The sequence below is a fragment of the Mchenga conophoros genome, linkage group LG4, assembly GCF_057382185.1.
Source record: "Mchenga conophoros isolate Kocher_MC1m ecotype Shallow Benthic linkage group LG4, M_conophoros_male_GT1.1, whole genome shotgun sequence".
Taxonomy (NCBI): Eukaryota; Metazoa; Chordata; class Actinopteri; order Cichliformes; family Cichlidae; genus Mchenga; species Mchenga conophoros.
Genome location: NC_140529.1, coordinates 27,614,609 through 27,640,727, shown reverse-complemented (window position 1 = coordinate 27,640,727; position 26,119 = coordinate 27,614,609). Strand labels below are relative to the sequence as shown.

The 26,119-nt window shown below is 42.7% G+C and overlaps 4 protein-coding genes across 8 annotated transcripts; 2 read left to right on the top strand and 2 right to left on the bottom strand.

The window, feature by feature from the left end:
* Positions 1 to 3,887: 3,887 nt before the first annotated feature.
* Positions 3,888 to 5,290, bottom strand: rasd2a (RASD family member 2a). The gene is made up of 2 exons (XM_085272656.1): positions 4,680 to 5,290; positions 3,888 to 4,568 (listed from the first exon to the last, which is right to left on the bottom strand). The coding sequence occupies exons 1-2, from the start codon at positions 5,215 to 5,217 to the stop codon at positions 4,051 to 4,053; spliced, it is 1,056 nt and encodes a 351-aa protein (XP_085128782.1). The 5' UTR covers positions 5,218 to 5,290; the 3' UTR covers positions 3,888 to 4,050.
* Positions 5,291 to 9,401: 4,111 nt separating this feature from the next.
* Positions 9,402 to 19,339, top strand: epn3a (epsin 3a). Of its 4 annotated transcripts, none has more exons than XM_085271430.1 (11): positions 9,402 to 9,699; positions 11,421 to 12,149; positions 13,861 to 13,955; positions 14,529 to 14,606; positions 15,086 to 15,178; positions 16,934 to 17,017; positions 17,142 to 17,271; positions 17,452 to 17,604; positions 17,726 to 17,800; positions 17,893 to 18,129; positions 18,630 to 19,339. In XM_085271430.1, exons 2-11 carry the CDS (start codon positions 11,582 to 11,584, stop codon positions 18,923 to 18,925), a joined length of 1,809 nt encoding a protein of 602 aa, XP_085127556.1. In that variant the 5' UTR covers positions 9,402 to 9,699; positions 11,421 to 11,581; the 3' UTR covers positions 18,926 to 19,339. The 4 variants fall into 4 exon arrangements, with proteins under 4 accessions (XP_085127556.1, XP_085127555.1, XP_085127558.1 ...); XM_085271429.1 differs by having other exon boundaries at positions 17,449 to 17,604; XM_085271431.1 differs by having other exon boundaries at positions 9,403 to 9,699; positions 17,142 to 17,247; positions 17,449 to 17,604.
* A 194-nt stretch (positions 19,340 to 19,533) lies between these two features.
* On the bottom strand, positions 19,534 to 23,547 carry arl16 (ADP-ribosylation factor-like 16). 2 transcript variants are annotated; one of them, XM_085271435.1, is made up of 6 exons: positions 23,380 to 23,547; positions 21,897 to 21,952; positions 21,701 to 21,817; positions 21,489 to 21,604; positions 21,203 to 21,332; positions 19,534 to 21,004 (listed from the first exon to the last, which is right to left on the bottom strand). In XM_085271435.1, the coding sequence occupies exons 1-6, from the start codon at positions 23,453 to 23,455 to the stop codon at positions 20,972 to 20,974; spliced, it is 528 nt and encodes a 175-aa protein (XP_085127561.1). In that variant the 5' UTR covers positions 23,456 to 23,547; the 3' UTR covers positions 19,534 to 20,971. The 2 variants fall into 2 exon arrangements, with proteins under 2 accessions (XP_085127561.1, XP_085127560.1); XM_085271434.1 differs by having other exon boundaries at positions 21,141 to 21,332; positions 23,380 to 23,546.
* Positions 23,472 to 25,780, top strand: fn3krp (fructosamine 3 kinase related protein). Its single transcript, XM_085271433.1, has 6 exons — positions 23,472 to 23,915; positions 24,153 to 24,304; positions 24,440 to 24,531; positions 24,715 to 24,797; positions 24,963 to 25,085; positions 25,188 to 25,780. Exons 1-6 carry the CDS (start codon positions 23,775 to 23,777, stop codon positions 25,524 to 25,526), a joined length of 930 nt encoding a protein of 309 aa, XP_085127559.1. The 5' UTR covers positions 23,472 to 23,774; the 3' UTR covers positions 25,527 to 25,780.
* Positions 25,781 to 26,119: the final 339 nt, after the last annotated feature.

The following is a 26,119-nucleotide window of genomic DNA, read 5'->3' as shown; positions in this document are numbered from 1 at the left end:
TGATATCACTGCAGGTGCTGCATGTCTTCTCAAATCCCTGGAAATCATACCAGATGGATGAACATTAATTTCCTGGTGAGTAAAGGGATATCTATATATAAAAAAAAAAAAAAAACACCCAGCACGCCCCTGCGGGCGGTTTATCCTTCAAGCTCGGGTCCTCTACCAGAGGCCTGGGAGCTTGAGGGTCCTGCGCAGTATCTTAGCTGTTCCCAGGACTGCGCTCTTCTGGACAGAGATCTCCGATGTTATTCCCGGGATCTGCTGGAGCCACTCGCCTAGCTTGGGAGTCACCGCACCTAGTGCTCCGATTACCACGGGGACCACCGTTACCTTCACCCTCCACATCCTCTCGAGCTCTTCTCTGAGCCCTTGGTATTTCTCCAGCTTCTCGTGTTCCTTCTTCCTGATATTGCTGTCATTCGGAACCGCTACATCGATCACTACGGCCGTCTTCTTCTGTTTGTCTACCACCACTATGTCCGGTTGGTTAGCCACCACCATTTTGTCCGTCTGTATCTGGAAGTCCCACAGGATCTTAGCTCGGTCATTCTCCACCACCCTTGGGGGCATCTCCCATTTTGACCTCGGGACTTCCAGGTTATACTCGGCACAGATGTTCCTGTACACTATGCCAGCCACTTGGTTATGGCGTTCCATGTATGCCTTGCCTGCTAGCATCTTGCACCCTGCTGTTATGTGCTGGATTGTCTCTGGGGCATCTTTACACAGCCTGCACCTGGGGTCTTGCCTGGTGTGATAGACCCCAGCCTCTATGGATCTTGTGCTCAGAGCTTGTTCTTGTGCTGCCATGATTAGTGCCTCTGTGCTGTCTTTCAGTCCAGCTTTGTCCAGCCACTGGTAGGATTTCTGGATATCAGCCACCTCCTCTATCTGCCGGTGGTACATACCGTGCAAGGGCCTGTCCTTCCATGATGGTTCCTCGTCTCCCTCCTCTTTCTTGGGTTTTTGCTGCCTGAGGTATTCACTGAGCACTCGGTCAGTTGGGGCCATCTTCCCAATGTATTCTTGGATGTTCGTTGTCTCATCCTGGACTGTGGTGCTGACACTCACCAGTCCCCGGCCCCCTTCCTTCCGCTTAGCGTACAGCCTCAGGGTGCTGGACTTGGGGTGAAACCCTCCATGCATGGTAAGGAGCTTTCTTGTCTTTATGTCAGTGGCTTCTATCTCCTCCTTTGGCCAGCCTATTACCCCAGCAGGGTACCTGATCACGGGCAGGGCGTACGTGTTGATGGCCCAGATCTTGTTCTTACCATTCAGCTGACTCCTCAGGACTTGCCTGACCCTCTGCAGGTACTTGGTGGTTGCAGCTTTTCTAGCGGCCTCTTCATGGTTCCCATTCGCCTGCGGGATTCCCAAGTACTTGTAACTGTCCTCTATGTCTGCAATGTTGCCTTCTGGTAGTTCAATCCCCTCAGTTCTGACTACCTTCCCTCTCTTTGTTACCATCCGACTACACTTCTCCAGTCCGAACGACATTCCAATGTCATTGCTGTATAGCCTGGTAGTGTGGATCAGTGAATCGATGTCTCGTTCACTCTTGGCATACAGCTTGATGTCATCCATGTACAGGAGGTGGCTGACAACTGCTCCGTTCCGTAGTCGGTATCCGTAGCCAGTCTTGTTAATGATCTCACTGAGGGGGTTCAGGCCTATGCAGAACAGCAGTGGGGACAGAGCATCTCCTTGGTAGATCCCGCACTTGATGGTGACTTGTGCTATGGGCTTGGAGTTGGCCTCTAGTGTTGTACGCCACATCCCCATTGAGTTCCTGATGAAGGCTCTTAGGGTCCCATTGATCTTGTACAATTCTAGGCATTCCAGTATCCAGCTGTGGGGCATTGAGTCATAGGCCTTCTTGTAATCAATCCAGGCAGTGCACAGGTTGGTCAGTCTGGTCTTGCAGTCTCGGCTGACTGTTCTGTCTACCAGTAGCTGGTGTTTTGCGCCTCTGGTATTCTTGCCAATTCCTTTCTGTGTCCCGCTCATGTATTGACCCATGTGCCTGTTCATCTTAGCCGATATGATGCCTGACAGGAGCTTCCATGTAGTACTGAGGCAGGTTATTGGTCGGTAGTTGGAGGGGACCCGTCCCTTCTTGGGGTCCTTGGGGATCAGGACCGTCCGGCCTTCAGTTAGCCATTCCGGGTGTCTCTCGTTAACTAGCAGCTGGTTCATTTGTGCTGCCAGACGCTCGTGGAGTGCAGTCAGCTTCTTCAGCCAGTAGGCGTGAACCATGTCGGGCCCTGGTGCTGTCCAACTCTTCATACTGGAGACCCTTTCTTGGATATCTGCCACTGTGATGGTTACTGGACCCTGTTCAGGGAGGTCGCTGTGGTCTGCCCTCAGATCCTCTAGCCACTGAGCATTGCCGTTATGGGTTGCATCCTTCTCCCATATGCTCTTCCAGTATTGCTCCGTCTCCAGCCTTGGTGGTGCTGTTCTCTTATTGTTCCCTTGCCACTGAGAGTACACCTTTGCTGGTTCTGTGGAGAACAGCTGGTTTATTCTCCTGCCTTCTATCTCTCTTATGTACCTCCTCAAGCGGCTGGCCAAGGCTGTGAGTCTTTGCTTGGCAGTTTCCAAGGCCTCAGGTATGGACAGCTTGCTGTATTTCTTAGGCACCTTATTTGTCGCACCTTTCTGCAACTCCGTTAGTTGGCTAACCTCCCTCCGTGCTACTTTGATCTTGCCCTCTAGCCTCCTTCTCCATGGATATATATATATATATATATATATATATATATATATATATATATAGCTTTAAACTGATCCCAGCTCACTTGTAAGTCTCTACATTTCGTAATCACTGTCGAGTTTGCCTAAAAAGAGCTTTGAAATGTGGTACTCCTGGAGAGAAGTGAGACATTTGTGTTGTGCATACAATAAAACTCCCCCTCATGAGAGAATAAATAATAAATATTTAGTCCATTTGAAAGGATTGAGTCTTATCTCAAGGAACTTTACTGTCATGAGACATATTCAGACATTATTATTTTTCCATGAACTAGGTCTGGAAATACAGATCTTTATGATTCAACTGTGTATTGAAAACCCAGCTAGTGCCCTGTCACTTAAAAAGTACATGCGGGTACATCGGCACCTTTTAAACCTTGTTTGTAGATTGAAATCTGGTGACTGGAGGCATGTTGAGCACCAGTTTGAGATGATTTAAGCCTTAGCAGCCATTAGAAGATGGGTTCACTGTGATCAGAGGTACTTAAATCCCCTTTCGTTCCCATTCTGATGCTCATTTGTGAATGTACCAGACAAATTTGTCAATAAACTTTTAGTTTATCTTTCCAAAGTGGGTTTTATTGATCCACTTCAGTTTTACTGTTTGGAGAGGTTTATTTTAAGCAAATATACTGAACTTCTTGTCAGTGTCAGTAATATTAAATGCCGAGTTGAATAATCGTTGTGCTCTCTCCATGGTGCTGATCTCACTCCGTCTCTCTCCTTTCGCCCACCTTCCCCTCTTTAATAAATCATGCGCTATCACTCATTGTTTCCTCCAACTGCCATGGTGACACACAAGCGCGTACACCACCTCGGCTGATTAATAGGCATTGTAGCACCTCTGTACTTTAAGCCATTCACTAAGCCGTGGGCGTTCTAAACAAACCGTGCAAAAACTCTCGAGACTGACAACAGATACTGGAAGATGTTGAAGGTCTGCGTTTGAATCATCCACCCATGGCTCTGAACTCCCTCCCACACTCGAGGTTTTTACATCATCACTCGAAGAGAATTGACTGCTTACGTCAGTGTGCGTAATCTGGCCGTGCCCGTCTCTTTGTGAAGAGATTCTTAAATTTTTTGTAACAAACGGAAGGATGGAAAGCAAGGACACAAAACACGCAAGATAGTTGGAAATATTCAGCTTTTATTACAGGGTTATAGAACAGGGATATACAAAAAAACACGATAAGAATGCACTGGTCCAGCCAGGTGCTACAGAGTATAACTCTTTACGTATACCATATTGCAGCGTACTACTACAATTTGTTTGTCGAGAAGTCTCACAATTCATTGAATCTGACACTTCTCGGGTTTGTTGTGTTTGGTGCTTGATCCAAGCACGAGTTGCAGGTCGCTGTTGAAGCTCGGGCGGCGCGCCAGAGGGTCCACTGCGGCACAGGGCGCAGAGAGTACCCGCGTACGGCTACCCCTCCTGCCTCGCTGGCCGACGTACAGCGACCGGTAGGTGAGGATGGGTATGACCTGATGTCGCGATGGACTAGTCTCGTGAGGTAGTCCACCCAGAGAGGCAAGGGCTCTGAACATCGCGTCCAGCCCGGTGCCGGTTTTAGCAGAGGTTTCGAAGAATGGGATATCCTCGCCGAGGATTTTCCCCACGTCTGGCCGTCTCACGACTCTCTCTGAGTCTAAGTCCCCTTTATTACCGCATACAATGACTGGCACTCTCACTGGCTGTTTTAATTTCAGCAACTTTGCCTTAGCAGCTTTGATTTCGCTGAGCAGCTCACAGGCTTCACTCAGAGATTCTCTGTCATCCAAACTGAAGACGAGCAGAAAAATGTCACCTGGAGAGACAAAGAACATCAGATGTAAATTAAGGTAGTTAGCATTCATTTTCAAAATATAAAAAAACAACATCCCTTAAAAACAGATTTAATACAGCACTGATTCCTAACCTGTCAGGATGGATAGTCTGCGTTTGGCAGGGAAGTCCCTCTCACTTGCCGCATCCAGAAGATCGACCTGGTATGCCTCTCCTCCTATGTGGAACAGCTTTCTGTGGAAGTCTTCGATTGTGGGCTCATAGCTCTCCTCAAAGTCTTTCCCCATGAACCGCCGGAGAATGTTTGTTTTACCCACTCTGGGCGCACCAAGCACAACTATTCTATGACAATTTCTGGGCTTGGTCAAACGCAACTCCAGCAGGTCCACGGACCTCTTCGGGAGTCGATCAGCCGACACTTGCCGATTGCCAGAACTTGAGGATCTACTCACAACTATCCTCGTATCCTGCTGTCTCCAGCACCCCTTAACCTTTTTGACGAGCCCCATGCCTGTCGCTACGTTTGAGACTTTGGGGTGCTGGAGCACTGGACCGAGTGAGGTGCTCTGAAGATCTGGGTGCGTAATGCTTGATTGTAGATGCCCGGTGAGAGAGTTCAACATTTCGAGAATGCCATCAACGGGAAGATAAAACTTCTCAGTTGTGTTCATCTCTTGTGCTCTTTCAAGAGTCTCCAGTCACCGAGAGGCAATCACAACCTCACCAACCCAGTTGCTTTCCCATGTGTCCAGCGAAACAGAGCCGAGTGTCATCTCTTATACACCCACAGTTTCTGCGTCAGCAGGCTCATTCAAAATGCATTCCTTTTATAGAAGCACGGAGCCCCCCACGGCCCCCGCTTGTGAAAAATATTCCTTTGGAGGAAGACAAAAGTGCTAGATTGGTCTAGAAATATACAGTAGACTTTTTTCAGTTGGTGCATTGCAGCTTTCTGAAAGTTATCCGGATTGTTTTAAATTACGATCTTACTTTGTTGGGGGGGCACGAAACACTCTGATCTGTTCTGGCACGTTTCTATTTTTAGCATTTGACCTGCAGGTGCTTCCTGTCTAATTCTGGGTAAATGTTTGGTAGACAGAGTACAGATAATTGCCAATATCATGGACAATTGAGGTGTGACGTGCGAGCGCAAATTAATTTTGTTTATCCTCTTTTCCTGAAACGCTGTCACGGAGACATTAGCCATTTGCCGTATATATATTTATATCTGTTATTTAACAGTTCCACAGTGTTTTCATAACAAATCCCACTTAACAACACATCCCTGCACCGCCCGACATAAATCTGTGCATGACGGATTTTATTATTCCTGAACTGTGATCGCATACTCTGGAAGTCCCTTTATTTTCTGAATTCCTCACGACTTTTTCGAGTGTTGAAGCTTGAAACAGAGCAACTCTTTGCTTTATGAATCATAGATGACCTGGCGATGAGTCCTCTGCAGAACCTCCGGAGTCAGAAAGCTGATGTTATTTTTCCACGGTGCACTAACATATAAATCAAATTTGTATTTCTGGAGGAGAGATATGCTGATGTTTTAGGGAGAAGGTGAATCACTGGAGCATACCAAATCATTTGTGAGCTCAGTGCAGAAGTTAGAACATGATACAAAGCCTTTTTTTTCCCTCCATCAAACTATTCTCAAAATCCAAGGACACTTTGAATGAACAGCCCACATAATGGTTTCTTTCTTGAACCTGAAAAACATGCAGTTATATATACAAGACTAGCTGATCGCCATGGAGATTGCAGTCTCACTCTAATAAGTGCACTTTAGTGCTACAGCTGAAAACCATGTTGTGATGAATAATGTAATATAAGCAGCCATAGTAGCTGATAATGTACTAGTAGATGGTTGGTTTCTAAATAGGTGCTATCAGCAGTACATAATGGAACATTGATATACTTTTAGAAATACTAATGGGGTGCAAAAGTCTGAGAGAGCTCGTGAATATATTAGCTAGTTTGCGTTTTTCGAAATTATATTGTAAAATGTTCCATTAACAATAACAGTGAGCTTAATAAAGTGAGCAGAAACACTAATCCACGTATTTTAGTGCATCTTTGGTTTTGATCAGAGCATATACTTGAGATTCGCATTGTGCAAAATTTGCAGATTTTCTTTTTTGTTTTCAGGACATAAGAAGGAGACAAAAACACTGCCCCTAGAGGGCACCAGAGACAAACAGATGAAGTTAGTTGATTAACCAGTGGAAAGGAATTGATTATGGTTATGCACATCATGCTGCTTTTGTTGCAGCAGCAATTAACTAAAAGTAAATTATTATTCCAATTCATACACATTACAGGACATTACACCCATTTTCAACCCTGCTCCTTTGTCTTGCATGGCCTCTTATTTTAGCTGTTGTTTTTAGCATTCTTTGCTTGATGTAGCAGTTTACCTAAACAACAGCCTGAGCCCTCCTTTGTCAGAGTTCTTAGTCAGAGTGTCTTATCCTCCCTGGTGTGTTCCTTTTGTGATTGGTCTGGTCTGGATGCCACTTTAGATTGCTGACTCTTTTACTACATGCTAAATGTAGTTTGGTGCTGTCATGCTCAAATAAGCAAGGCTTTCCCTGAAAAAACAATGTTCCTTGAGAGACAGCATATGTTGCTCCAAAACCTATTCAAATTGTTTATTATTATTGTTTAATGGACCTTTCACAAATGAGCAAGTTATCCATGCTGTTTGCAGCACCGCACATGATCACAGATGTAACCTTAGAACTGTGCACTGAAAACAAGGCTCTCTTCTTTAGCTCTGATGTCACAGCACCCAGCTTTTAAAAAAAATATGTTGCTGGTACTGAATTAAATTAAGCATATATTTTTTTCAAATACTTTTAAATATGCTGTCAATAAAAACAGAATACAATGATTTGCAAATCTCATAAACCCACATTTTATTCACAATATAATAGAAAACATATAAATGTTTAAACTATAAAGACATTTGACATTTTTGTGAAAATTTGAGCTCATTTAGAGTTTAATAGCAGCAACATCTCTCAAAAAGTTGTGATCAGTGCAACAAAAAGGCTGGAAAAGTAAGTGACATTAAAAAGAAACAGTTTGAGGAACATTTTTCAACTAATGAGATTAACTGGCAGCAGGTCAGTAACATGATTGGATATAAAAAGAATATCTTAGAGAGGCAGTTTCTCAGAGCTGAAGATGGGCGGAGGTTCACCAATCTGCAACAAGCTCTGACATGCAAAGAAGAAGCCATATGTGAACATCACTGGGACACACTGCCGTCTTTGTAACATAAAATACGGAAACAAGACCAAGGGCTGTCGGACAAGAATGGAACAACATTCCTCTCCCAAAAGACTGCCATGAAATTTAAAGTGGAGCTAATATTGTTCTTATAATTGTACATTTGATATGTGTTCTATGTTCCACTGTGAATAAAATATGTGTTTATTCTGTATTTATTTACATTTTACAGAGTCTGGTAACTTTTGGGAATTAGGCTTGTGTGCCAAATTCTTAGTTTTAATCATGTCTGTAACAGTTTTAATAAACTTTATGGTTAAATTATATTTAAATTCTTTGCATTATTACACTATACAGTTGAAAAAATCCAGCTTTTTGTTTGATGAAATAGGATATCATGTTAATATCCCTGAGACTTACTATAGCTATAACCACCATAATCTAAGTCTTCCTTTCAGTGTAGTAATTTACATTATACACACTCACTGTAATGGAGGTGTCCCCAGGAGGTATAAGACTGTGTTAATAGATTAATGTCTCCAGAAGTAACACATGTGCACACACACTTGAAGTCTGATTGCCTTTCTTGCATGACGTCATCACTGGCCGTCCTCTCTCCTCCCCCTCTGTTTTCCCAGCCCTCGCCTGCATGTCCCCCCTGTCCTGACCTCATCACGCCTTTGTTGGGGAACAAAGAATGTTCAGGCATCTGTTTTGAGGAGAAATAAAGACAGAGAGGAGGAGGGCTGAAAGAGGTATATGAAATGAGCTTGACTGACTGGATCAGTGAAAGTGAACAGGGCGGCTGCAGCAAGCAATAGTACATTCCTACACACAGGGCTGGGCAGTACACACTTATTTCAGAGATATATATTATTTTTAAACCCCAAATCATACGTCATATCGCTTGATGACATTTTAATTCCTGTGCACTTTGCCCTTCAGTTGTCTTCAGGAGTGTTTTTGTTGTTACAAGGTTGAGCTGGTATTTCCTGTATATCCTGCTCAGTCAACCACAAGACCCGCTGCTCTCTCGCCAGCAGCTTCTCCCTTTAGTTAGATAATCATTTTGCACTCACTGTATGTTCATACAGACACCCTCAGATTACACTGTGCATTTGTCTGAGTCCAAGCCAGAGTGAATACAGAGCAGATTGAGGTCTTAATGCACAAGGATGGGAGTTCAGACAAGAACCCATTAGTGGTAATAAATAAGTAAAGAGCAGGAATGCATGGAAGAAGCTGGTGGGAAGGAAGTGTAGTTCTTTGTACACTCCCCCATGGGAGAGCATGTTCACTCAAAAAGTGTTGCAGCGCTGACTTTCTGTGAAAAGATCCGTGCCTGGCTTAGATTATTTGTTCTTATCTCACAGTACAAAATTGTACATCGGTCTAGCTGTGTGTTTGCACCACTCGCAAATTACACACAGTTCTAGTTGTTTTAAGCTTGTGAATGTTTGTGGCAGAGAAAAAGAGAGATTCCTCAGCATGTGCTGTGATCACCTGCTTCAGTTACGACAGATGATTTTCCATCAGGCAGTGAAAGAGTTAAGTCTGACTCTGCATGCACCGAGCAGGCCTCCCTCCCTCCCCTTCTCTCCATCCATCCATTTTTACTGTGTGTGTTTATAGGGGGCTGTGCCATCTGCAGGCTCAGTGCCTGGATTTGTGATAAGCACACACAACTTAGTTTGATAACAAACTAAACAGCAGCTTCCGCCTCCGCGCCGTAGTTTGGGATTCTTACACAGTCCGTGCGCTTCTCGCTGACTGCTTTGGGCTTTAAATATCTTTCTCCACTAGTTCTTCTCTGTGCGACAGCTACGGGATATGCCGAGAGGCGGAGGCGTTTCTTATTCTACCCAAAGCTTCCCCAAGTTGGGACCCCACTGACGCGCTATGACATGAAGGTAAGAGGGAAAGTGGACACGGTGGAGACGATCTTTATGTTTTTCGTGGTTTCTTTTCGTTTTATCGGGGTTTTAACTTTTAAACTCGGAAACAAGGCTGAGTCACGGTCACATACTTCACCTACCCGATCATCGCATTTGACGCAATAATGGCCCCGGTCTTCCTAGTTTGGGACAGAAAGAGCATGCCAGGAAAAGAGCCGCGCTTTCCCCCAGCGGGTCAGTGATTTTTCTCACGGCTGTAGCCCGCAGTGAAGAATACCTGGGCGGGTATGTAGGCCCGATCTGGGAGCAGTTTTATTTGGGGCGGGGGGTTGCGTCCTATAAGTGCAGATAGATCGCGTTCTTTTAATTTAAGCAGGACTTTTTTTCTTTCTTTTTTTTTTTTTAATTGTTTAAATCCTCCAAATTTGAAAATGGTCAAGTCAAGGTCAGAAATGGAAAATCAGTTGTGTTTTTGTGCGTGTTAATGTTTTGGGCCTGCTTCTCTTCCTGGCTGTACTTTGAACTTTGTGATAATTAACGAAATCGAGGTGCCAAAATTTGACTTAAAAAGAATTTATCGTCTTCATTTTGCCACATTAACAGAGGCAGAAATCTGTCCAGAGAGACTTTAACTGACTTCTGTTAAACATTTCTCCTCTGCTAGCCCTCATAAAACCACCTTTTCCTTTAAACTGACTTCCACTGACAGAAAGTTATAGGAAGAACGCATTTTCTCTTATTTTCTGGGCACAGCTATGTAGTTTCAAGAAGGGCCTAAGCAGTGAACCGGGCCTGCATTGATCACTGAACCTGCTGTTCTTTGAACCAGAAATAGACTCACTCACTCCCTCTTATCCTGGTACAGTCAAAGGTACAGCTAAATCTTTTGAGAGACAAAAGTAGCAGTGTGCTCATATTTCGTGTAACACAATAGATTTTCAAGCGTAATTTTTGCTGTTTTACTTTTTTTTTTTTTTTTATTGTAAGTCCTACTGATGTGATTGGGCTGTCACTCATCTTTGTACTCCTTTATGTGGGGGAGAGGAAGCTTATCAGTTAGCTTATGATTCCCCTGACTATGTAAGACAAAGCAATCCAAAGTTCAGGACAAAGTGACATGTACTGTAAGGCATAATTTTCTGTAACTGCTGCAGAAAAACATTTTGGTGATTCAGGCAGATAGACATATGCTTACATGTACAGGACACTGGGTGTTTCGTTAGTTATGGGAGGCCCACCACCGCTGTCATGATGATGTAACCAGGTCAGACCAGCAGGGGAGGTGGAGCCCCTCCCTTTTCTCATAATGCCCAACACCTGCAGATTAAACAGTAGTCCCAGATACAGTGAGTTTGGTATGACACAAAACTGTGCTTTTATTAGCAGCAAAAGTGACGAATGAAATAAGATATAGCAAATATTTGTCAAGCTGGTGGCTGCCCGCTTAGGAACAGTGCACTGCATGCCTTAAGCCATCGCCCATGTCTTCAAGTAAATTCGGGGAAAACCGAGATCAGGTGTTTTTTTTTTTTTTCACTTTGCTCAGAGGCGTGGAGTTATTTCTCTCCTTCCAAACACTAATAATGGGTGGGAAAACATGAGAGCTAGGCGAGCTCACTAATGCTGCTGATAATTGCAGACAGAAGATGATGTATAAGGAGTTATAAAGCTGACAAGTTATGTGAAATTCTTATTTTACATATGCATATGCTTAAATCATGTTTTTATTCTTCCAGAAGGAGCACACTTGTGGACACAGCTGAAGTCACCTTTGGGCCTTCCCTTTAACCGCATTTTTCCATTAAGCTGAACAAGCCGTTTTCCTTTGAAGCAACACAGTGGGCTGGCCTGCTGCTGCTAGATTTTCTTCCTCTACCTGTTAAACACCGCTGCCATCATGCAGACATCATCGATCCGCCGCCAAATGAAAAACATGGTCAACAACTACACCGAGGCCGAGATAAAGGTTAGAGAGGCCACCTCCAACGACCCCTGGGGACCCTCCAGCTCGCTCATGGCTGAAATTGCAGATCTGACCTTCAATGTTGTGGCTTTCACCGAGGTTATGGGTATGGTCTGGAAGAGGCTCAATGATCACGGCAAAAACTGGAGGCATGTTTACAAGGCGCTCACGCTACTGGACTATTTAATCAAAACAGGGTCTGAGCGCGTAGCCAGGGATTGCCGGGACAACATATACAGCATTCAGACACTGAGAGACTTCCAGTACTTAGATCGAGATGGACGTGACCAGGGCCTCAATGTGAGGGAAAAGGCTAAACAGTTGGTGGCTCTGTTGAGGGATGAAGAAAAGCTAAAGAAGGAGCGAACCCAGGCACTGAAGACCAAAACACGCATGACAGGGGTCACAAGTAGCTTAGGTTCGAGTCCCTTACCTCCTCCTTACCCAGGATACCCGAGTGATGAGGGCGTCAGGTGCAGAAGCTCTCCTTCCTCCTTCCACTGTGAGTAGCAGGGGCTGTTGTGTAACTACAGACTATATATTACATTACTCAAAGCACACAGTGTTGAGTACTTGAATATTTCCTTTTGCACGGGAGCTGTCATTTTTCTGAATCACTCACATGGCAAGTCACAAGTTAAAATGGTCATGAGTTCATCTGATAAGTTCCCTGAACTCTTATGTGATGAAGTAAATCAAAACCTGTTTTCAAGGTAGTTTCGAAAACACTATTAGTTTTAATACTCACGCTCCACCTTTCCGAGCCTTGACATGCATAAACTGACTGCGATTTCGTTTCAGTTTTGCTCTCTTCACACTGTTGGGCATCTGCATTCCTTTGATTGTCTGGCAGCTAAACTGGATTTATGATAGAGAAGAGGCCCAATGTGTGCTTGTTTCACTCCAACACAGGTTTACAGCATGTTTGCTTGAGGTGATACTCTGTCATCTGCCACTTAAGTGTTTAGGTCATTAGATGGGTTGATGATATAAGACTGAAATTTTCAGTGTGCGACTGAGGAGAGATGGTATCACTGACTTCATCAGCTACAAGTGACAACTCTAACTGGAAAGCTAAATGCATCATTTATAAATGTGGTGCTACTGGTCTGTACTATACTTTGGCAAATGTGTGGTCTTTGTGGGGAATGTTGTTTAAAAAGGCCGTTAGTAACTTTTGCCCTTGTGGTGTCTCAAGGGCAGATGTTTATCTTTTTATGTCTGTGGCTTGCTTCATGAGGGAAAAGTAAATACTGTATACCCGCAAGACGGTATATGACTGTATTTTCTTTCTTTCTTTTATTTGTTCAACAGATTTTCCACCTAATACAAATTACTAGCATACTTTTCTGAGCAAGAATGAGTGCCAGCGGAAGCACATGGCCAGTGTCCAATTCCTAGCTCTGGTTCTGTGGTTCAGAGATACTATAAAAATAGCATGGTTTATTTGAAGGAGGCTTTCCTATCCATTCCAGAAATCATAGCAAGGAATTGGATAAAGAAACCCCAGATGATTTAGAAAGCCCCACCAGTCCTCTGTTGTTGTTTCTCTCTAGCTGATTTTAACTATAAAAAGGGGGGATATTTTGGTGATTTCCAGAAGATTCCATGATAATGATAATGATTAGTACCGTGGGAGGGGGTCACCAGGTTGTCAGCAGCTAATTGCTAGAAAGTATTCCAGCTCAGACGGGGGATATTGAGGGGCAGTGCGGTGGAAAAGATTGGTTTCCGAGACCTGACTTTTCCAGCGTGTGGCCTGCTTCCCTCTTTTAGCCCTGTGACCCACAGCCTGGCACCCAGACTGGTAAGCTGCCAGCTCCCCCCGACCCCCTTCCCTATTCCCTCTCTCAAATCTGGACCTGAATCCTCCAACTGGCCCAGAGGATTCGGGGTAATAAGGTGGGCCCCACTCCAATCCATCCATTCCTCTCCCCCACCACCAGCCGAACTCTCCACACAGCCACACCATTGTTCTCAGTGCAGGCAGACTGTGGCAAGCAATGTGATCAAAGGCCCTTAACAACAGGCAATGGAAAATTAACATGCAAAAACAGTGCCAGCTCGTTTCTGACCTTAAAAATCACCCTAAAGTGTTTCTTTCTTGGCTTTGCATCCCCTTCCTCCCTCCATCTGTTGATGTTTCTCTCATCCTATGGCTCCCCATTCCTCCCTAAAACCCACTCCCCTCTGCTCTTTCTCTCCTCAACTAGCTCCAGACCTGGAACAAGCACGGCCAGCAACCAGTGGCGAAGAGGAGCTACAGCTGCAGCTGGCCCTGGCTATGAGCCGAGAAGAAAGTGAAAAGGTACAAAAACACACAACACACTCGCTCTTTCAGTGAGCACAAACCTTTCACGCTTACAGGCACATGCGCCAGACAGAAAGAGGCTTCTTCGCTTTGTTGTTGACATTTTATGCTGTAGTAAAACATTAAACAGCTGCCCCAGTGGTGAAGCGTTGCTCCTGACTGTGTATTTTCCAGAACTGTTGTCAGAAAATGATATCATCAGCTCAACCTCTGATGTAGCCAACAATGACCGAGCAGAGTGAGGAAGCTGGGAGCGAAAGAGTGAGAAGCCAGACAGAATGTGTGCATTGATCCACTCTCAAGCTTCCACAGCCCGCCCCGGTCTCCATGCCAAGGGCAGCTTTGCCCTCGGAGACTTCCTGCTTCAGCTCCTGTAGGAATATATTAGAGTGCATATCAGTTTCCACTTCAGCAATCAGACAAATCGGCTGTGATTTTTGATAAGAAATCCAAGGCATTTGATCTGTTTCTCTTCTTTCCAGCATAGCCTATCATTACAGCAAAATCAAGCATGCTTTTTTACCATTTTTTTGATTTGCCTTCCTCCAATTCCCTCATGTGTAACTCTAGCCACCTCCTCGAGTGGATATCGATGAGCAGACCCAGCTCCAGATCGCTATGAGCCTCAGCAAAGAGGAGGCCCACCAGGTACATGTATACTGGGAGGGATGCAGCTACCTTTGCATTTTTTCTTTGTCCCTTGGTTTAAACATTTAACCCAGTATCACATTCCAGTGTTTTTCCTTCACAGAAGCAACTGCATGCCTACTCACTTTCTCTCCTTCCTACAACTGAACTATCCCCCCTTCACTCACTCACTTTTGAACAGCAAAGAAATATGCAACTTTCTCTAAAAATTAACCAATTGTGGTTTCATCCTTTGTTTTTTCTTATACTAACCATAAGTTGTTTCCTCTGAGTACACTTGTATGAGACACACATCTCAGGCTCTGACCTGGTGCTGCTGACCTTCTGGTGTGGTGCCAGGGAAGGGCAAAGGACTGGCTCCTTCACATTGATTGGGAAACCTGTTAAATTTGCTTGTGAAGTACTGTGAGGATGCCCAACTTTATTTCTGGTAAAATGGAAGCTGACTGTAAATCCCTCCTTGGTTTACACTTTCACAGCCAGTCCAACGCGCTCCTGCTGCTGCCCTGGATATGGACGAGGAAACTCAGCTCCAGTTGGCCCTGAGCTTGAGCAAGGAGGAGCACCAGCAGGTAGCGTGTCCTGGGGAGTGGGTGAGAGGACTTGAACCATTTCCTAAGCACTTTTGAAATAGACAGTAAGAACTGTCGTGACATTTTTCACAAGTTATTTATAAAAAATGAAGGTGCAGGTGACCACACTTGTCACTTCAGTTTGAATTACAGTGCTGTGCAAAAGACTTGAGCCACCCCCTCATTTCTGGCTTCTACGGAACCAGACTTCTTGTAACTGTTTTATTTTTTGAAGTTGTCTTAAGCCATAATTCTCCAGACTTTTTGGAGGTCTTTCAAAGCTTTTCCTTGGACATTGACTGTTTTTTCCACTCATTATTAAAGGATTTTTATTTTCTTGGTAGTGTTACGTGGCTTAAAAAAAACAATCATTTAAGCAAAAAAAAAAAAAGAAAAGGCAGCCTGCTCAAGTGATGAATCACTGCTGTGTAAACACAGACAACTTAGCAAAGAAGCAACTGTAACAGGTATATTTTGGCACTTCCAGTCTGTCACAAAAATCAAAATTTTTCCATTTTCTTTAGTTGAATCTATGAAAAGTACTAAAGATGACACGGTTTGACAAACCAAAAAGAATCATTTTGCACCAACAAGGTGATTCCCACAAAGCTATTAGCTAAAACTCGCCATATCTCAGCATGGTGTGCGGTGTGTTCATTATAAATTTAAGGAAATCAGACAAGTGGAGGACAAAAGAAGTGGAAGGACTAAAAAAGGAAATGGAAAGCATCTGAAAGTCATCCATCCATCTTCTTTTGCTTATCCAATTCAGAGTCATGGGTGGGCTGGAGCGTATCCCAACTGCCATAGGGCGAATGGTAGGGTGCACCCTGGGCAGGTCGCCAATGTGTCTCAGGGTTTATCATGTTCTTAAGAAACAGGAAAAATCCAGCAAAGAAAAACACACAGTGGAACACTATTGGTCATGAATTAACCTCCACAGAGCCCACACCTCACCATTATTGTAACAGTGTGAGATCATCTTGACAGAGAACAGAAGTAAAGACAGCCAACATCCAAAGAAGAAAGAAAGCTGCTATATATGCTGTATTTCAAGCCATCTTATTCCACATCTTAAATAAATAAATCATAAATGAATACATTACTATTTTGCCTATTTCTTTATATCCCAGTGATATATATATAAGGAAATTAAATGTGGGTCAAAACTTTTGCACAATACTTTATTTATAATGTAAATTCAGACTTGCTTCCTGAATAGCTCAGGAGAATATTACCTGTTTAATTTCAGTCCTCTGTTACAACATAAGCCATTATATGATCAGTGCCACTTGTCCTAAATCATCCTTTCTCTCTGTATTTTTTTTTTAAATTATATTTTCCCCCATACAACCTTTACAGTACCTTATTGCCACACTTTCTGCTTCCTTTTCTTTGCCTTGTTTGAAAAAGTTGTATAACGTTCACTTTGTTGTATTATCTCGGCAACCTTTGGACCCCCGCTTCCTGTCTCACTCTCTTTGTCTCTTTCCTCCCCCTTTTTTACCCTCTCTGTCTACACTCCTATATAGTAACACAATAGAACTGCTCTGTTAGAGATCACAGGGATGCTCTGCTTTCTGTCCTCTCTTTGGCCAGGGAATTTTCTGGTTTCTGCCAACTGTGTACATATGTTGCATAGGAAAAATGCAAGCCATCTATTTTTCCTGTGCACCGTCACTGAATGAGAAATATAGTGTGATGTGACAATATGTGACCCGTAAAGGCTTACGTGTGTCTTTTATCTGTTGAAAGGAGCAGCTCAGCCGCCAAGGAGATGAGTCCCTGCTCCAGAAAGCTCTGGACGAGAGCAAACGTGAAATGGAGAAAAAAGGCGGGGTATGAAAGCTTGAAACATAAGCAGTAGTATATGACTATGAAAACATTCAATAATACTGTCAAAATATATGTTGAAATATAAACTTTTTCTGGTTTTGTTTTTTTCTTTGATGAATTTGGTCAGACGGCCTTTATGGACCTGGTAGATGTTTTCGCAGTACCCACAGATCTGCCTCCCAGTGACCATCGGTGGAATAATGCCTCACACCAGGCAGCTGCTGGGGCTGGAGGTACAGACCATTGGGACTCTTTCGGTGAGCCTTGAGTTGGCTTGGTCATGGTATATTATTTTAGATGGAATCGTATGAAGATGAAGAATCTTTTTTTTTTTTTTTTTTTTTTTTGTTACATGAAACTCTCTGCTTTTTGTACCTACAAAATAATTTGAACTGCTCACCGGCTAACACTCTTTTATTTGTGTGTTAATTAAGAAGGCAGCCGCGTTCCAAGAGCTGATTCTCCATGGATGGTACCTCCACCTTCAAATAGCCCTCCCCCACCGTGGGAACCTCCAGCCAACCCCTGGGATCCACCACAGGACAACGTCTCCAGCCTCAGTCCTGTATGGTCTTTGCCTGCAAATACAGGTGAGTGTTTTCACTTACAAGTAGGGTAACTAAAATAAAGACGTCACCTGGATATCTTAAAAACTACCTATGTTCCACAGAAAGTTAAATAGCATTTCTGTCATGTTTTTATCCTCGTCAGGAGCTGATCTGTTCACAGCGCCTTTAGGAAGATCAGCACCTACAGAACCTGCTCCCCGAACTCTAAGTCCCTCAGGTAAACAATACACCATCTGCTATTCTTGTTCTACTTTTTGTACGTTGGTTCCACTTGCAGTCTTACTTGTCTTTCTACTTTTCTGCTGACAGATGCTGATCTGTTTGATGACGCTATGGATGGTGGTCAGGTGAACGGGGCTAGTGGGCGAGAGGACAGCCCTGAGCTTTTTGACCTTTCTCGTCTTCGAGAAAGCCTGAATGACCCCAGCTCTCGAACATGCCGGACACCCGAGTCCTTCCTGGACCCTTCGGCAGCTTCCTTGGTGAACTTGGACAGCTTGATCCCAGGAAACCCATCAGCCAAGAACAAGAACCCGTTTTTATCAGGTATGTTTTGTATTATTGACTGCAGGTGCAGTCATTGCACTTTGTTATTGGACATACAGAGTAGTTAAAACATTGTATTCAAATCAGCCAGGTGCTGGTTGTGCATAAGATGAGCACAACCACCACCTGGCAGTGTTAATCATTTACCAGTGTGTGCCATGTACTGGTAAATGCAGGCGAGTGATAATCCGCTGCCATGTAACGACTGCAGTAAAACCCCCACGTGCAGAGTGCTAGATATTTCCATTTTTCCATTTATCCTTGCTGGTATCTGTTTTTTGTGATCTCCAGTTGGTTTGTGAATGAGAATTAAAGTTTTTTTTTGTTCCTGCCTTTTAAATCTCAGATGAGTTTTGGGAACAGTGTGTGCTTGAAACTGTAGCGTCATGAGAGACATAAAGAGGTCATTGACTCATCAGGTTCAAGGCTCAGTTTTAGAAAAAATAAACTTTGAATAGGTGTTAAAAGTAGACTTTTTCTCTTTATTTCTTTTCACATAGGCCTGAATGCTCCTTCACCCAGCAATCCATTCCAAGCAGATCAGCCGAAACTAAGTCTAAATCAAATGGGCACCGGCTCCGCCTTGACGGCTCCCCACGCCACTTCTCTTCCATACAGTGCCTCCTTGCCGCTGCCTACAAGTCATCCGGGTGCCAGCATCCCGTCGTCACATACTCACCCCACCCATCCTGGACTGGACTTGCCAGTGAGGCTCCCTGAGCCCTTGTTGCCTTTCTCTTCAGCAAGTGCTCAGGGATCACAGGCTGCACAGAGCAGTCAAAACCCCTTCTTATGAGGACAAACTAAACCGGAAAAAATATTTTAGAAAAATGGAAATTCACTAAATTGTCCTCTTGAAATATTGCTCTAACTGCACACCAAACTACAGCCCAATGGACTTGTATGAAAAACCTATTCTTAGTTGTTTTTATATTCTTGTAATGCACAATAACCTTTAGGTAGACGCAAGCTGAATCTGCTCTTCACTGCAGCAACATATCCTGCTCCTCTTTTAATGAACAGACTACAACAGAGATAACACTTTTTTTTTTTTTTTTTTTTTTTTTTTAAATCTAACTACTAAGTGTCAAGTACAATTTCAAGGTCATACCCTACAACGTAGAAACAAAAGGTCTGATAATATTTTGCTGTCAACAAACTAAGCTGTAAGTAGAGGGAAGATGCATTACAGGTTTAGGTGGTCACTGCTGATTACACATTCTCGGTATGTGCACATCTACCTGTTCGCTGCTTGAAGTACTGCATCATACTGGTATATGGCTGGAACAGAGCTGGTGGGGGAAAATCAGTGTATACCAGTCTGCTATTATGAAATTCAAGTGGCGAATGAAGTAATAGTTTGGGAGGACTGTGAGCAAATAATTCATATGAAGTAACCTTAAAAAATGTATGAATATGAGTTTATTCATTGCTTGCAAACCACTGACTTCACCAAATATAGGAGTGTATTTACAACACTGCTCAGTTCTTCACATGGGTTTATTCACTTGCATTTACTCATTTCCCTTGGTATCAATACATGCCACATGAAATCATGACGACTCAGGAACACACTCAGTATCACTGTCTCATAAGCAGTTTGCGCCCCCTGCTGGTGGTGAAGTCAGCAATATTACCTCTTACATTGCATCACTACCAGAATAAACAGAAAAAAGTGACAATAAGCCAAAAAAGAAACACAAAAAACTGCTCCTCTCAATTAAAACATAACATCCACATACACTGAAAACAAAGTTCATACACAAAATCCAAATTTCATTAAGAAAAAAAACATATACAAAGATAAATACTGAATGCCTTACATGAGAAAATATTCTGTAAAATCTTCATAAAGTTCTATAAGAGTTGTTACTCATTTTTTTTTTTTTTTATATTAAATCTGAAGTGAAAGAGCTTTTTTTAATTTCAGACAGAGTTCACGTGATTTACAGCCATGGAAAACAGCCATAACAGAAAACAGGAACTCTTATAAGTGACAGTATCAATCAGGAATACCTCAGATTCCCACTCTGCGTCGAATAACAAATGCATGAAAGTAAGACCTTTGCAAATGAGACAATCATTTGATCCTGTTATACTATCACTTCGTCCTCTTCACTCTGCCTAATGTACAGTTATGTCTTTGTGCTACCAAAGATAAACACTCTTACACGAGAAACACACCATGAAAACCTCAACAGAGTAGCATATAAGCTGATAAAGACCAAAAGGCAGAACATTTTTTGTATAAACAGTATCACTATTATAAGATACAAATACAGAAACTGGCACGCACGCACACACACACAGTCACTGGCCACTTTATTAAGTATACCTCACTAGTTCAGGGTTGGACCCATTTTTCCTTCAGAGCTGTTTTAATTCTATTTAACAAGGTGCTAGAAACATTCCTTGGATTTTGGTCCATACTGACTTGACAGTCTTATGTATTTGCTGCAGATCTGTCATATGCACAACCATGGTGTGAGTTTGCACCAGACTTTGAAGGTGCTCCACTGGATTGAGATCTGGTGACTCTTGTGGCCATTTGAGTACAGTGAACTGATTGTCAAGTTCATGACTGGAGCTTTGTGACATACTGCGTTATCCTGCTGGGTGCAGGGTACCAAGAAAATATCCGGCACACCATTACACCACTACCAGCCTGATCCTCTGATATAAGGCAGCGTGGATCTATACTTTCATTTTATTTATGCCAAATTGTAACAATACCATCCAAATTGCTGGGAGAAACTTACACTCACTGGACCAGGCAACATTTTTCAATTCTTTGATGTCTAACTTTGGTTAGCCTGTGCAAACTATAGCCTGTTTCCTGTTCTTAGCCCCTCTGGTCTCCTTTTCCTCTGATCATCTACAACAACAAGGCCAGAGAACCCAGAGAACTCGGTTCAGCAGATCATCTTTACCATGTTTCAATGCTTAAACTAATTCAGTTACTGCCATGTTATTAGCTGATTAGATATTTGCATGAAAGAGTAATTGTGTACCTAATGAAGTAATCAGTAAGCGTATGTCACTTGACTGTGACGGACTCCAGCCAGCTCATCACCTCTTTAAGTCCCTCTCCAGATCTGGCACTGACTTCCAGTGTTGTGATTGGCTGAGTCGCAGATGCAACAATGTCATCCATCCTGAACAGTGACTTTATCTCTATAAGGCTCATAGTGCAAGGCATGTCCCTGGGGGAAAATATAAAATTGGAAAAGAAAATCAAAAATTTCCTAGTGGTATTATTAGCTTTCCTTATTACATACAAATTGCATTAAACCTGCTAGAGATCCTGTACAATATGGTAAAACACTAATAGAGACTGATGTGTATTCTACGAGTGTCACCTCTTGTTGAAGAGAATAAGCACAGAGGCCTTGCTCAGAGGCTCAGCTGACAGTACTGACAGCAACTGGATACAGGAGGAGGATATCTGAGCAATGTTGGCCGAATCCACCATGAACTATGGAGAAACAAAAGAAATCTACTCAAGTACTTCAATTTAGTAAACCCATATTGAATATTACAAATATAAACAGCATGTATACAAAGATCATACAATGACAGAGGAGCAGTCTTTGAAGTAACTGGGCCATATAGGGCCCATGCAGCCTCCCAGCTCTCTCACAGTCACCTTCTTCTTCTTCACGGTTAGATCTGTCAGATTGGTTCCTACCTACAAAGAATGAAGACTGGAGATGGAGAACTTACACGGATAAAGTGTCAGAGACTTTGAACTGTCCATTAGTACTTACTGTGGGAAGAGTTGAAGGTGGTGTCCCCAATTCATCTAAACCATGTACGATAAACTGTAAATGAAATCTGATAGGAAAATCGACTGGAGACAGCATTGCTATCAGCTTTAAAGAAAAACATTTTGAAATGTTTACGCAATATTTTATGAGCTATGAAAGTAGAACTTGAATATTTGTTATGAGTAAGGTTGGTGATGTCACAGCTGAGAGACTACTGTTGACTTGTCACCTCACAAATGAAATCACGTCATCTGTTCAGATGACAGTTTATTAATAATCCACCAATTTGGGCTAAGTTTATATGCGATGGGCCCCATGCATGTAATCTAGGCAACTGGAGGATAGTGTTTAACTTGTGCTGTTGCAGATCACTTCCCTTTCAATCTCTGAAATAGCTATGTGAACGAGAACTGCCTCCAGATAAATACTGGAAAAACCAAAGGGCTGGTGGTGAACGTCCACAGGCACAAATATCCTTCTCCACTTACGAAATGGAGAATGTGGACTATATAAAAAAAAAAATGCTATTTACCAAAAAGGACAGAGCAGGCTGTATCTGGTAAGTATGCCAAGGACTTTTGAAGTGCAGGAGAAGCTCCTGAAGACTCTGTGGTTCCAACAGCTATCTGTAATGGTGCTGGTCTGTTGGGGCAGCAGTATCTCTACTGGGGTCAAAAAGAATTGAAACAGGTAGACCAAGAGTGCCAACGTGATGCCCTCTTGACCCAGTGGGGGTAGTAAGTGACAGGTAGCATGGTAGCTAAACACATCCCACCCCATGCAGGACACTCTTACAGCACTGAGCAGCTTCTTCAGCGTCAGGCTGCTGGACCCACGGTGTGTAAAGGAGCAATATTGGAGGTCTTTTCATCCAGCAGAGCCGCAGCAGTAAAACACATGTATACTTACACATGCACACATTGGGGACTGATAAATCACAGTGTGCAACTGTTTTCAACACTCCATCTTCTATTAGCATCATCTGGGGCTCTGTTTTTTTGCTTCTAGGCATCTAAAGATGTTATTTTATTTTATCACTGCGACATATATGTACACACATTTAAATTATACTTCGTCTATCTTGTACATGTTTCCTATTGTTTTATATAATTATAATTATTACTGTTATTATCCACTTTCTGACCATTGACAATTTCACATTACAGTACAGCACTAATTTCTGCTGTAATGTGAATTTCCAAACTATTGGACTAATAAGGGCTACCAAAGCTTAAATATTGTAATAATAATCTCTCTTACAGATCTTATTATGAAAATGAATTTGTACACATACCGATGCAAAATAAAATAACACTGGGTATCGACATTTGGCAATTGGGAAAGGCGATATACAAACCCTGGTCGTCCATTACTTAGCAACTTAAGTACTACACAAGCTCATAGGCTAAATTAGTTAGCTAATTAAGCTATTTGGTAGTATTTCCTTTTACGTCAAAGAAATTCACATGGCCACAAAGGATATTTTGTAGACGTTTGAGCAACAACGTCTTTCCAACACCGGTCGCTCCGAGGAGTAAACACATTTCTTTGCTGGTCATGCCGGTTTTTCCGCAGAACCATAGTTAAACTCGTAGCGTATAGCTGTAGCCTCACTTGGCACCATGGCGACGTTCACGTGACCGGACAAACGTCGCAACTATTGGGCAAAGTAGAAATCAATCAACCCAGACTTGTTTATGATTGGCTACTACTCAATCATTATTTACATAACGGAAGAAAAACAAGATCCTGCTTCGGGACAAAGTCCTGGTTGGCTGCCGCAACGGAAACTGTCAGAAAGACTTTCATACCCGCATTTGCGATGCGTAGGTGGTTTTAGTCCTGCTGTAACTGTCCTGGAACTGATGATAAATAATCATGGAAGCTAAGTTAAAGAGGGAGTTGGGGACAACCATGCTGAAATCAGCTGGTCATGCTGGAGGTGGATGCATCAGCGAGGGACAGAGTTATCATACTGACACTGGGAAAGTGTTTGTAAAGATAAATCACAAGAGTGAGGTATTTGTTATTGTTAGTTTTTCATTTTCTTTAACTGTTGTGTCATTCAGTTCATGATCGGCTTTCGGCGTGTGCTCAACTCGGGACTTAAATGAATGGGACATGATCCAGCAGCTGCACCACACTACTGTCCGTGGACTTTGTGTAGATGTTGTGGAGTGGAGAACAATGCAAAAATTCACATTTACTGAAGCTTGTGTTTACCAGACCGTGTTGTCCTGTCTTTAAATTATCCAGGCCAAACTGATGTTTGATGGAGAAATGGCCAGTCTGGAGGCTATTGTAAAGACAGAAACCGTGAAAGTCCCCAAGCCCATAAAGGTGATTGAGCTTGACACAGGAGGCTCTGTATTTGTGATGGAACATCTGGACATGAACAGTCTTAGCAAGTAAGAGAGCTCTTGACTACATTTTTTTTCTTTAGTGCAGATTAAAGCAGAATTTGGGCAGATGAATTTAGTTTTAGAAACACTGAGCAAAATATTTTTTCAATGACATACTTGATTTTTAAACACAATGAGCAGGTACTCAAAACAGCTAGGAGAGAAGATGGCAGATCTGCATCTTCACAACAAGAAACAACTGGAAAAATTAAATAAAGAGCAACAGACAGTGGGTAATTCAGTTTAACTTCATCTTAGGATGCCACAATGTGGATAATACACACACACACACACACACACACACACACACACACACACACACACACACACACACCAATGAATAATAATGAACTGTGTCAAATTTAAGGTAAAAAGTTTGTGATTACTGTTTATTAATATTACGGCTATATATGCAGGAAAAGGAGCGGGGCAGTCAGATGTGGCTGCTGTTGAAAAATTTGGCTTCCATGTAACTACATGCTGTGGATATCTGCCACAGGTAAAGCCAATGTATATGTGTCTATATACTGTGTCTGCATTCTAGTGGAGGGTGTACAGTATTGATGTCTCTAAGTTGTGTTACAAATGTTTGGTCTCCAAATCTTCAAGATGTTAAAGTGAATTTCAGCAGCATCACAGTTTTTTCTCATTCTTACCTCTCCAGGACAATCAATGGCAGAGTGATTGGGTTCCATTCTACACCCAGCAGAGGCTACAGCACCAGCTTAACATGGTGGAGAAATCGTATGGAGACAGGGAGACCAGAGAACTATGGGCTGAGTTACAGGTGCAACCTCCCTTTGATCCTGTTTGAAATTAAACATATTTTGCACAAGACATTATGATTGTATCAGCATTGTAATGTGCATGTTGTGTCTCTTATTTCCAGCTGAAGATCCCTCAGTTCTTCAAAGATGTGGAGATAGTCCCTGCTCTCCTACATGGAGATTTATGGGGAGGAAACGTGGCAGAATGTGCAGATGGCCCAGTCATCTTCGATCCTGCTTCCTTCTACGGCCACTCTGAGTTTGAGTTGGGTATTGCCGGGATGTTTGGTGGCTTCAACAGTGCTTTTTACTCTGCATACCACAGCAAGATTCCCCAAGCACCAGGATTTGCAAAGAGGAACCAGCTTTACCAACTCTTCCACTACCTGAATCACTGGAACCACTTTGGTGGTGGTTACAAAGGTTCTTCCATAAGAGTTATGAAGACCCTGCTGAAATAAACACACTCACAGGCACTCTTAGAAAGCATTGCAGTCTTACATTGAAGTATTATGCGATTTTGCTTATTTGACCAAAAACAGTGTGTGAAGACACTAAACAACACATCTAACACTTTAATGTCTTCTGTACTGTGCAGAAAATACTGACCTAACATAGAAAAAACAGTTGCATCCTGCCAGCTCATCTGACACTTTCCTGCTTCCTAATATTTAAAACAGAATCTGCAAATAAATTCTGTATTTTGCACAAGGTGTTACAGTGAATTAAGTGTAGTTTGTTTATAGACATAAATTAAACAAAACTTGCAAATCAGAAGTCTGTACTGCACACCAATGACTGAACTTAAAAATTATTGTTTTTTATTTATTTATGTTAATATTGAGGAATCCTTTATAAGCAGGTAGAACAAACCAGAATCTGACTTTCACTATGGATGCAATGTTTTATATTTTATCTACATTATAGTAGAATGGCTACGAATGGAATAAAGGTTGGCATACTAACTACACCTACAAAATATCCCTGTATAACAGTGAGTCATTGCAAGCCCTTGTTGTGCATGGTATAACCATTATTAAATCCTAAGCGAATC

Coding starts and splice junctions, on each gene's coding strand:
- rasd2a (XM_085272656.1), bottom strand. CDS start 5,217: ATGAACACAACTGAGAAGTTTTATCTTCCCGTTGATGGCATTCTCGAA. Junction 4,569..4,679: donor CAGACTATCCATCCTGACAG/GTTAGGAATCAG, acceptor TTGTCTCTCCAG/GTGACATTTTTCTGCTCGTC.
- epn3a (XM_085271429.1), top strand. CDS start 11,582: ATGCAGACATCATCGATCCGCCGCCAAATGAAAAACATGGTCAACAAC. Junction 12,150..13,860: donor CTCTCCTTCCTCCTTCCACT/GTGAGTAGCAGG, acceptor CTCCTCAACTAG/CTCCAGACCTGGAACAAGCA. Junction 17,605..17,725: donor GTCTTTGCCTGCAAATACAG/GTGAGTGTTTTC, acceptor TATCCTCGTCAG/GAGCTGATCTGTTCACAGCG.
- arl16 (XM_085271434.1), bottom strand. CDS start 23,455: ATGACCAGCAAAGAAATGTGTTTACTCCTCGGAGCGACCGGTGTTGGA. Junction 21,818..21,896: donor CACCTTCAACTCTTCCCACA/GTAAGTACTAAT, acceptor CATTCTTTGTAG/GTAGGAACCAATCTGACAGA. Junction 21,333..21,488: donor CTTATTCTCTTCAACAAGAG/GTGACACTCGTA, acceptor ATTTTCCCCCAG/GGACATGCCTTGCACTATGA.
- fn3krp (XM_085271433.1), top strand. CDS start 23,775: ATGGAAGCTAAGTTAAAGAGGGAGTTGGGGACAACCATGCTGAAATCA. Junction 24,532..24,714: donor TAAAGAGCAACAGACAGTGG/GTAATTCAGTTT, acceptor CTATATATGCAG/GAAAAGGAGCGGGGCAGTCA. Junction 24,798..24,962: donor GCTGTGGATATCTGCCACAG/GTAAAGCCAATG, acceptor TTACCTCTCCAG/GACAATCAATGGCAGAGTGA.